Source organism: Gossypium hirsutum, chromosome D06 (genome assembly GCF_007990345.1).
Source record: "Gossypium hirsutum isolate 1008001.06 chromosome D06, Gossypium_hirsutum_v2.1, whole genome shotgun sequence".
In the NCBI taxonomy this organism is placed as follows: Eukaryota; Viridiplantae; Streptophyta; class Magnoliopsida; order Malvales; family Malvaceae; genus Gossypium; species Gossypium hirsutum.
In genome coordinates, this window is record NC_053442.1 from 63,339,361 (window position 1) to 63,350,758 (window position 11,398).

An 11,398-nucleotide genomic window follows, 5' to 3' on the forward strand; every position below is an offset into this window, starting at 1 on the left:
TTCGTTCCTTTAAGAGACATAATATTATTTTTCTAACTTTATGTTTTCTTAAACTTAATCCAACTTGAAATATGGATCGAAATATTATCTTAATCTCATCCATATTAGCTTATTTTTAGTACACCTATATTAATTTTTTAAAAATTTAAAATAATTATATTATTTTTAATTTAATATTTAATAATTTTATATATTTTTCATTTATTAAAATTTTATTTAGGCATGCCTTTTTTTTTAATGTTTACAATATAGTATTACATATTACTATAAATTTAATATTTTTTTGTGTTATAAGTTAGACCAAGCTCGAGCTTTGAATGTTCAAATCCAAGCTCAACCCATATTTTAACGAGCTTAAATTTTTTGTCTAATCTCATTTTTTAGATTGTCTAAACTTATTTTTTCGAGCTTAACATTTTTACCGGAATTCTCTTAAATTTCAGGCCGGCCATCAACAGATCTAATATTATACTAACTGCCTTTAACAGATACCACTCCTCCCAACGGCAATTAACTGACAAAATATATAAAAATACAAAAAATATAAATATAAAATAATAAAAACGAACAATACTAATAATACAATTTTTTTATTAAAGAATAGTTTGTGTTATAAGGATTTAGATAATTTTATACTATTATTTAAGCTCCCAAGTTAGTGTCACGAGTTCATCGAGCACTAATTTGTGTATTGAATTTGAACCTTGCTATTTAGTATAAGTAAAACATTAATTTTATTATTAAATAAAAACTTTATTTTAATATAATATTTTAATTTTAATTTTTTTGAAAATCTAATTCAGTTGTGAAAGTATCTAATAATTTTTAAGTTGATACCATGCTTAAAATTATCCATTGACTTATCTCAACCCCGGTGGATAAACTCATTTCAGCACATTCGTATCCACGTCTTTCTGGACCGGTAATAATAACAATCGAACCAAGACTCAATTGTCATTTATATTTTAATTTTATTATGCATATTTTATTACCTGCATGCGTGTATTAGAATTTCGAGTTATTTTATTTTCTCATAATTATATTGTGTTTTTTTTTTTCAATACATGGAATGAATCCTGGTTCATAACTGACAACGCTTGGTCAAGCTTTTTTCCAATTTATTTTAAAAAAAATTGAATAGAGTGCAATGGTGCATTAATTCCGGAAGAGCAAGGAAAAGAAGAAGGAATAGTTTAAGGAGAATGTAGTATAGAAAGACAATTTCCTTTAGAATTTACTATTCTTTTTTTCTTAAATTTTTTCTCAAAAAAGTTTTAAGGAATAGTTTGTTTTTTTTTCTCCAAAAAAAAAAAGGGATAAAATAGACGCAAATGGAATTAAACATTAGATAAATAGGATCGAGAAAGGATGTTGAGTTGGTTCCTCGTTGGGTTTGTTGCGGGGATTTGTGCAATTCTGAGTTTTGAAGTGTTGGTAGTGTTGTTTGTGTTGAATCTATTGAATCGTAAGATTAAACAAAGGATCAAAAAAGAAACTCATGCAGCAGATGCAGCAGTTCGTAATCCCCAAGATTCCTTTGATTCCATTTGCAACTTGCAGGTATGTATGCATCCCCTTTATTGCTTAAATTATTATTGTTGATGTTGATGTTGTTGTTGTTGTAATTTTGTTTTTTTGGAGTTTTTTTGGGATTTTAAATCATTTTATCCTGCCTTAGGGGATTGTTTGGGTTCTTGAACCAGGGAAAATTCCAACGAAGGAGCAGAAGAGAAAAAGGGAGACGGTGGAGGTTTCTCCTGCTCGAAGACATGCTAAAATCCAAGATGGTTATCTGACTTTGTCCAATTCTGATTCTTCTTGCACAATTATTCCCCTCAAGGGCTGCATCATTCAGGCTGTTTCTGCTACTAGTTTACCCACAAGGAAATGGTATTGTCAATGTCCATGTATTTATTATATCAACACTTTTCTTATTTCAAACGAATTCATGACAAAACTAAACTTTCTATGTCAACATCAGTGATAATTTTCCCCCGTTCCCTGAAATTTACATAACATCATTTTCATTTGAAGATTATAGATGCCAGACTTGCTTTGTTACCTTCATATCATGCCATACCGTTCTGATTGATACCTCTGTTACACTTTTTGATAATGGTTGCTTTACTCGTTTCTTACTTTCCATTGGTAGTATTGGATATTGAGTATTTTTCCGAATCTCCATCACAAAAGTTGACTTGGCCTTTGTACTCCTCTAATTCGAGGAGAAGGATGACAGAGTTTGGTCCACTGTTTCTATAGTTTGATTCAGATATCAATGCTCTTGTCCTCTTTCAACATTTCCATTTGTAATCTTTGTGTCTTTTATATTTAACTTCTCTTGAATGTCACCATTAGTTATCTTGATTGTTTGAACTAAAGTTGGGTTGTAATTAGAGATAAAAATGGAAAATTGATTGATGGAACGTACAAATTGTACCAGCTGATACTGGGGTCCAAGTTGAAGTTATGGCTATTAAAGATTTAGTACTTCTGGAAAAAATAATGAATTTAAAAAAAAAAAAACCATTGTATTTGAATATGAATACAACGATATAAAAATATTTTAAATGAAATCATATGAAGGAATGTATAAATAGACATGTTTGTTTATTTAAGGATTGCATTATATATCTTTATTTGAGACGTTGTAAGACATTTCAAGTAGCTGTATATAATTTTGGATTTTTTTACTCTGCAAGTCCAAAATTTTAAACAAAAGACAAGTCAGACACGGACATATACCAATTTCAGATACTGATACCGAAGTCCATGTAACATAATTTGATATAGCTTAATCCATTGATCTAGTTATGTGCTTTCAAAACATTTGACTTAGCTTCATTTCTTTGCTTTGTATGATTTGACAGGGCCAAGAGATATCCAATAAAAGTTGAGAGCAAGACTAAAGTAATTTACAATGCAAGTAAAATCATTTACCTTTATCTAGATACTGCCTGGGAAAAGGAGTCATGGTGCAAAGGTCTTCGTCTTGCTTCATGTGAGGACAATGAAAAGCTGAACTGGTTCACCAAGTTGAATGTGGACTTCCAAGCTTATATGGCATTGCTAAACGCTGGATATTCCTCGTTTATGAAGCCCTCCTTAGGTTTCAGTGCTGAGCCAATAGAGAAGGGAAGCAAGTCTGATGGAATATCAAAAGTTAAATTGTTTTGGAGAAGACTGTCAAGAAAGAGTTCAAAATCTGGTTCAGAAAAAAAGGGAAATTCGGGTAATCAATCCACCCGTGAAGAGAGAAAGTCTTGTGAGAAACAGAATCAATTTCAAGACTCAGTGTCAGGCAAGATGTCTAACAGTTCAACTGAAGAAAATATACCATTTACATTGCCACAAGGTTTTCCTCGTTCAGCAAGTCAAAGTTGTGCTTCTGTTATTTCTGATGCTGATTCTGAACTAGACAGGCTTAATTACGATGAAGGAATACTTTGCTGGAACTTGTTAATTTCTCGAATCTTTTTTGATATCAAAGGCAGTGCAGACTTGAAAAGTTCCCTTCAACAACGGATTCAGGTTGGACAGTCACCAAAGTTGGATGTTTTTCTTTTCTTCTCTTTTTTTTGTTTTCTTTCTTTCTTGTGCATGATATTGCCTCATCATGTTTTTTGTTGGTTTATTAGTTGCATTTTTTGAGTACGTCTACTCTGCTCATTTCAGTCCACCCTCCTTAAGTATAAAATGGAACATATTTTCTGCTGCTGGGTATAGTTATATTGACATTGTTTATTACCAATAAAAAATTTGCTTCAACTATTTGGTTCATTTTTCAGCCAAAAAAGGCAAAAAGAAAACCTATTTTGTTTCTAAAGGTATGTATTCTGAGTTTCTTGACTCAACCTCTTCTTTTATTAGTACATTACCTGGGATGGCGAATGCTTTGGCCAGTATTTTGGTCATCAATGAAGATTACATTTTTCTTGTGTGTACTTTTACTGCATTGATGTTTTGATTTAGATGTTCAATGGTCATTTTGACATCTACTTGTGATTATTTTTATGATTAACAGAGAACATTGTCCAATATGAGGACCCCTAATTACATAGGTGAAGTCGTTTGTACCAACATAGACACTGGGAATCTCCCACCTTATATCCATGCGATGAGGCTTCTTGGCAATGACATGAATGAGGTATCGGCATTTGAGGTTGATATGGAATATTCTGGTGGAGCTCTGTTAGGTGTTGAAACAAGACTTGAAGTTCGTGACCAAGATTTTCAGAAAGGCATAGTGGATACAACTTCAGAATCAAATTCTGTTGAGGATATGTCTTCGGACCTTCTTGAAGGATTTGAGCATTTTGGAAAGCATTTGAATCTTCCAAAAGAGGATATGGTCGACCCTAAAATTGGTTAGTATAATAATGATACTGAACTTTTATGCATTTCCCAATCAGCATGGCTCAGAAGATCTGCATGACACTTGCATAAGGTTTGTTAACTGTTCAATTATGAAGTAATTGTCAAAAAAGTGGAGTCCCATTTATATTTAAAGTTCTTGGACACAAATTGGCAAAGATCAAAACTAAAACCGTCTACTGGAACATCACAACTTGAAAAAATTCCTAGTTGGAAGGCCTTGTTGACTCCAAATCTCTTTCCTGGAGTTGTCCTCTCTTTCTATCATGCGATTAATGATTCCCCTCTTGGTATAGGACGTTTTATGAAGAGAAACAGGTAGGAAAACTATGTGTATCAGATGCCTATTCTCTTGGTTTCTTGATATCTACTTATAAGGTAACCCACAGTAGCTAGCCTAGTGGTCAGCTTTGTCATTTCAGATTCAGTAAACCATGAAGGAATCATTCAAAGGGATTTAGCTATAACTGATTGATTTGAGGAATTTTCCCTTGGAAAGATTTCATGCTTCAATTCAAAGGTGAGAGGAGAGTAATGTAGGACAGCTTTGGTAGGATTTGATAGGACGGGGCGCATGTTTATTGTTGAATTATACTTAGTAATACTAAAGAAAAACAGTAAAAAATGGATAAAGAAAAGAAACGACTCATAAGCTTCAAATCTACAGTTCTTTGATTGTATCAGACAAACAATAAAATGGAATAAGAACCTAAGCATCATATGCTGGGTTCCTTAGGAGTCACCTAACATTGATTGTATCGCACAACTCACAGTATCGTGATGCTGAAAAAAGGTTCAAAATAATCTGTCTTCCCAAAGAAAGAGAACTAGAACTCTTATTCTTAGTAGATCTTAAGATACTTTAATATCAAATAGAAAATTGACAAGCTTGACTTAAACCAAAACCTAGTCGAATAAGGAGAACCAAACTAAAATACTAATCCATAATTTTAATGTGAAGTAACAAATACAATCCTAGATGTATAGAATATATTAGAATTAAGGTCATAAATACAACCTAGTAACAAGCAAAATCTCATGTAAGTTAATCCCTAAATTCTACTTAGCATCTCCATCATGTGTCTTTCTGAAATCTGCTTCTATGGCTCCATTGCAGTTGCCTAAAACTATATTGAATCTTTTGGTTTTGTTTGATTCCAAATATAGCTCAAGGAGCAGTTATGGTTGGTACTTTGACTTTATTCACTATCCCCCAGTCTGACATGGAAAAATACGTAAAGAAAGAAATAATGGGATAGAAATAAAGTGGTTCTTAGCCTAAACTGGAGATTATCTTTGTTTTGTTTGTATTTCAGCCAAGGAAAGAAATCAGATGACTTTAAAATAATACAATTTTATATCCTTGTTTTTCATTGAAGTTTAGGGATGTATTTGTAAAATTATACTAAATTTTATTAGTTAGTTTCCTTTATCTTCTAACCCATCTAAATTGAGTAGATCTATGATTACAGTAGTTTGGAGAGGAATGTATGCATCACGATTTTTGGGCTACTTTTACACCTCTTTCCACTCTTGATTTTTCCACCTCAACAAGTTCAACATTTCACTTTGTTTCCCTCTTTTTTATTTTATTCAAAGGTGATGCTTTTCTTTCAAATGCACCCTTTTCTGTAGCTAAACATATTTCATATAATTATAAATTCTAAATCGATTCTATACTTTTCTTTTTTTCCCTTCTGTTGATTTGTCTAGGATAAATGTGCTATTTTCTTCTTTTGATTTACTTTCATTGAGTTTCAGATGGTGTAAAAGGCTCTAAGGGTACATTGATGTCTCGATGGAAATCTGCCGTGAATAACGTAGCCAAACAGGTCTCACAGGTGTGTGTATCTCTTTGTACATATAGGTGTTTCAGCTTAAACAAATGCATAAAAATGGCATTCAATGGTTATGAAAGTATCTATGCAGAATTTCACTGAAAAATAGATAGTTCTTGCAAATTGAAGAGGGAACTTTATATCTGCCAGTCAAAGTTCTTTAAACTTGGTATTTAAGAATCTAGATGGAACCCTTCTTCTAGTTCTCAGTTGAATATAGAATAAGATAATCTATCACTTCTGCATCTGAATACTATCTTACTGAACATAAAATAAGAAATTTGAATATTATTTTGTTAGCAAAGGTTTCTTTAGAGAAAGGAATCCCACAAAAATGAAAATGTTGAGATTCATTTATGTTCTGTTAGATGTGATAAGAGAAGCAATTCAGGTGCAACTCACATCCTTAATGATGGTAGCATTTTAATTGCAGAAGAAAATATTTTACCCGCAGATATAGAGTGGTCTGGTAGCCTGCAAATTGAATATCTTTTATAGATGTTACCTGAAGTATCTCTTAAGCTGGCTCGTACCTGAATATCATAGATAGAAAGCTTTTAGTTGCATGTTATGAAGTTCAGACACAGCTATATCATATTTATGTTGGACATGGATTTGCCCTAAAATGTCTGGATATGTATTTTATACTTCCCAATAAATTAAGAAATTTAAAATGAATGTTATTCCAGACACAATGTGGATAAAGGTGAAGTCGCAAAAATTTAAAGAGGGACAAATGAAAGAGGGAGAATAGTATACAACAATATAATATTTGGTCTCGACCGATGTTCCACTCAGTTGAGAATCAAATTAGAAGTGAAATGTTAGTTAGAAGTTTATGTGATGGTTGGAATGGAAGGAGTGCAGCAGCTGCTAACGAATATGGAGTTGAAGGAGATACTGTTAATGTTGGAGAAGATGGACTTGCTGGTTTATCAATGTTGAAAGGGAATCAAAATAATCCCTCTCTCCACATCAGAAATAGGTCCAATCAATCAAGTAACGGACGTCAGTTTTTTTTCCCCATGTCATACTTATAGTTGAAGAAAAGCCTCCAAATCGCTATTATTTTTCTCTCACACAATCATTCGAAAAAAAGAAAAAACCTTTTTGGGTTCAGAACTGGCGCTAACTCAAGAATGCAGCTAGCCACCCATTTCCTTTGACTGTGAATCTTGAGGATTGTTCACGTTTTGGTGTTCCTCTGGTGTTTTAGATGTTTTGTCAAGGTTTTGCTACGTCTGTTGATGCTTGGCAAAATAGTATAGACAGATATTTTGTTATTGCTGAGTGTTCATGCAACTTATATTGCATAGTAGTGTTATTCTGGCTGCAGCAAAAACAAACTAACAAGCAAATAAAAGATAAAATAACCTTTAAGGGCTTGGGTGAACCCTTAAAGTTCCTCATTTGAAGATGGAGTCATCTTTTATTTGATGGTACTACTTTTAAAATGGTTGTGTCAGAGAAAAATTGACATTTACTAATTTGATTGATTGTATCCATACATAATGTGGTGGAAAGGTCTAAAATAACTTCTTGTAATGGTCACATGCTGACTTTGCTTGTATCATATTTTTTTCAACTTTAACATATATCATATTAAATATTTTAATTAATCAAAACTTATAAAAATATATGTGTGAAACTAGATCATTCAGAATTTATAGAAATATTCTTCATATTTTCTTTTTCTTTTTCAAATATGAAATAAAAATGGGTCAAAGTTTAAAATCTTTTACCAATAGAAAGTAAACATGTGACAGGTTTTTTTAGTTCAGTTTGATCGAGAAACATAAGTAATGACTATTATAATGTTAGATAGATCATACAGGTTCTTGAATTTGGAGGACAGGCTGGCTGAAATTATTTCTGGCCGCAGTTAGTATATGTGCTATTGGATTAGATTTTAGGAGTCATGAAAGTGATTAGTTCTACCCGATTTTTTAGGAAACAGGCGTTTATGAATGGAATGGTTTAAAAAGTGTGAGCAAATTTGAAGCAGCCATGGGGCAGTTAGGTGGTTGTGAATGGTAATTTAAGGGCAATAGCACTTTTGTGTGGAAGTTTGCACTTTTGGGGTTTCTGATCAATGGCAATGAAGGCTGATTTCTTGCAATGTTTGAAAATTAAGATTCTGAATCTGACTAGTGAGGCTATTAGCCAGCAGAAAATCATAAAATATACAAGAAAGAAGATGAGTAAACCATCAAATGATAGGAATTTTAACCAAATACTCCTTACAATAGGACAATGATTCTTGAATTTTGGTGGACGATTTTTTTAATTTTTGTCTTTAAACCTCAGATCATGTATGTTAGAAAGTAGGCAAAATATTTGCTGAAGTAACAATATGATTAATTTGTTGTTGTTGAGACCTGTGATTCAGCCCCTTGATCTCAAGGGGAGGGTTCAGATATTATTAACATGGTGATTTGTCATGCCATTATGTTCTTAACAAAACTTAGCTGGTTTTCGTATATGAACTCTATCCAAGATTAACGTAAGCAATAAACTGCTGCTATATGGATGTTTCATTATGTTATAATGAATTGAGCATGCTTTTTAGTATGTCGCTACTAAAATTATTCAATAGTATTTGTTACTGTAAAGAAATAAGTGTGTATGTGTGCGTGTGTTTTGGTGCCTAAACTAATAGATATTTCATATTGGAGGTGCCTTTGACTTTGTCAGTACGGGTTGCATCCCTTCGAGGAACACTGCGTTTATATATAAGGCCACCTCCTTCTGATCAGTTATGGTTTGGCTTCACATCAATGCCTGATATAGAGTTTGTCCTGGTGTCTTCTATCGGGGATCACAAGATTACTAATGGACACATTGCTTTATTCTTGATCAACCGGTTTAAGGTATGAACTTAATATTTACATAGTGACATATTGCTTTAAGACAAACATATATCTTATTATCTCATTTTTATTCCTTTAGTTTGCTTAATAAAGTTTTCATGTGTATTTTTTCTTTTTAAAGTTTTCTATTTATTACTGTAATTTTATTTACTTTTATAGTTTCTTTTTTCCATTATGTTGATCTCATTTAAGCAATAGACATTAATATAAATAGATTTGTTTTCCACCCCTCCTCCCATGCAGAGAAAAGAAAAAGGCTTATGATCAGACTGTGTGACTAATACACCTTATGTTCCCTAGTGTTTTAAGAGAAAACTTTTGTTACTTCATTGCTGAAATTTATCCAACTATTTCTCTTTTTAGAAGATATGCAGTTAGTTAAGCAAATAGGAAGTTCTTGGAGTACTTTGTTTTACCACAATGCTATCATGCTAAAAGTACCATGAATGTCCTTGTACTAAGAGTCAAATTGCATTTTGTCTCATCTACTCAAAAAATGGGCAAATTAGTCTCTGTATATTATATGAAAAAGCAAATTGGTCATTCTATTAAAAATTTATGTCAGAATGAGATACACTTGACATGCCATGTGTAACTGTTTGGTTATTCTATGCATTTTATCAAAAAGCAAACTGGTCATTTTATTAAAAATCTTATTCATTTCTACTGTTAAGAATTGGTCCTTGAACGTCAGAATGAGGTACACATGGCACATCATGTGTAACTGTCTTGTTATTTTGTACATTTTATCAAAAAGCAAACTGGTCATTCTATTAAAAGTTTCATTAATTTCTACTATTAAGAATTGGTCCTTGAATGTCAGAATGAGGTACACATGGCATGACATGTGTAACTGTCTAATTATTTTGTTAATGTCAGTTTTTAATAATAGAAACGGATGAAACTTTTAACAAAAAGAACTAGTTTGCTCTTTGATATGACGTATAGAGACTAATTTGCCCATTTTTTGAGTAAATGGGGGTAGAATGCAATCTGACTCCTAATATAGGAGCCTCTATGGTACTTTTACCATAGCATCATATCCTTTTGGAACTGCTAGTACATTTTTTTAAACATGAAATATTTTTCATTTATTATTTTGGATATTGAGATTGAAGATGGTATAGTTATTGTTATGCATATTGTTTGAGTTATTTCGGGGGCAAACTTGCCCTTTCAATTATTTGTATAGATTATTTTGATGACTTGCATGCATCATCTTACAAAGCCAGTCATGACTTTTTCAAGCTATAGTGAACATAATATCTGTTAGCCACAAGCATAAGTTACATTGCTGGATTCAGCACTGATCCAACGAAAGCTGACTAGTGAGTTTTGGCTTATGCCTCCATTTGTGTAGGCGGCTATAAGGGAAACTATGGTGCTTCCAAACTGTGAAAGTGCATACATTCCATGGATGATGGCAGAAAAAGATGATTGGATCCCTAGAAATGTTGCCCCATATATATGGCTCAATCATGACTCGTCATCATCTTCTGATATTAAAACACCGCGTGAAACTCCAGGTCCTCATGTTACTGAATCGAGAGCAAATGAAAACAGTGGGAGAGAGAGAGACTCACATTATGATCTAGAAAGCAAGGATTTGCTTCAGGTAGGATCGATGGAATCCTCAGGCAGGCTATCATCAAGCTCGTGCCCCACGCTTTCTCCTTGTGGAAGTTGGAGGTCATTGCAAGATCTAGGAGTTTCTTATCCGCCATCTGATGAACTATATGAATCAGGGCAACAGAATAGAGCGGAAACTTCATACCCCGCATTCTATAGCAGGTCTTTGAAAGAGCTAGAAAGCCCGACCGAGGACATTGATGACAATGATTGGGGGCCGAAGATGGGGAGGAGGGCAAAACTGCGTGATTTTAGGAAGAAAATTGGGGAAAAACTCGGCGAAAAGAAACGTCACATGGTTGAGAAGATGAAACACAAAGGATCTTGAGTTGTGTTGATCCAAAAGGAGCTAACTCAGAAAGGCATTATTTTTTCAGCTAATTTTTGAAGAGCTTATATTATAGGATGGATGGATGGTGTGGGGGTTTGTTTGTTTATTAGATATAAGTATAATCCATTCAAATGCATTGCTTCATCAAATACAACAAACTTACTATTCTATATTTACCTGCTATACACCATTGTTAATGTTATACATTACCATTTTTTAAACCTTTTAAATATTGTAAATGTATAGAAAGGTTTATACATCTTTGGATTCAACTAGATGGGCAAATCATGTATTCCTAAGTGTATCAAACAATTTATTTTGATGTGAAATCATAACTCCCATGATTTTGTTTTCAA

At 32.8% G+C, this 11,398-nt stretch overlaps 1 protein-coding gene across 1 annotated transcript; it reads left to right on the forward strand.

Annotated features, from left to right (window-relative positions):
• The first annotated feature begins 265 nt into the window (after positions 1–265).
• LOC107962393 (uncharacterized) lies at positions 266–11,398 on the forward strand. Its single transcript, XM_016898770.2, has 7 exons — positions 266–1,560; positions 1,679–1,890; positions 2,871–3,531; positions 4,025–4,367; positions 6,136–6,215; positions 8,888–9,082; positions 10,443–11,398. The coding sequence occupies exons 1-7, from the start codon at positions 1,369–1,371 to the stop codon at positions 11,037–11,039; spliced, it is 2,280 nt and encodes a 759-aa protein (XP_016754259.2). The 5' UTR covers positions 266–1,368; the 3' UTR covers positions 11,040–11,398.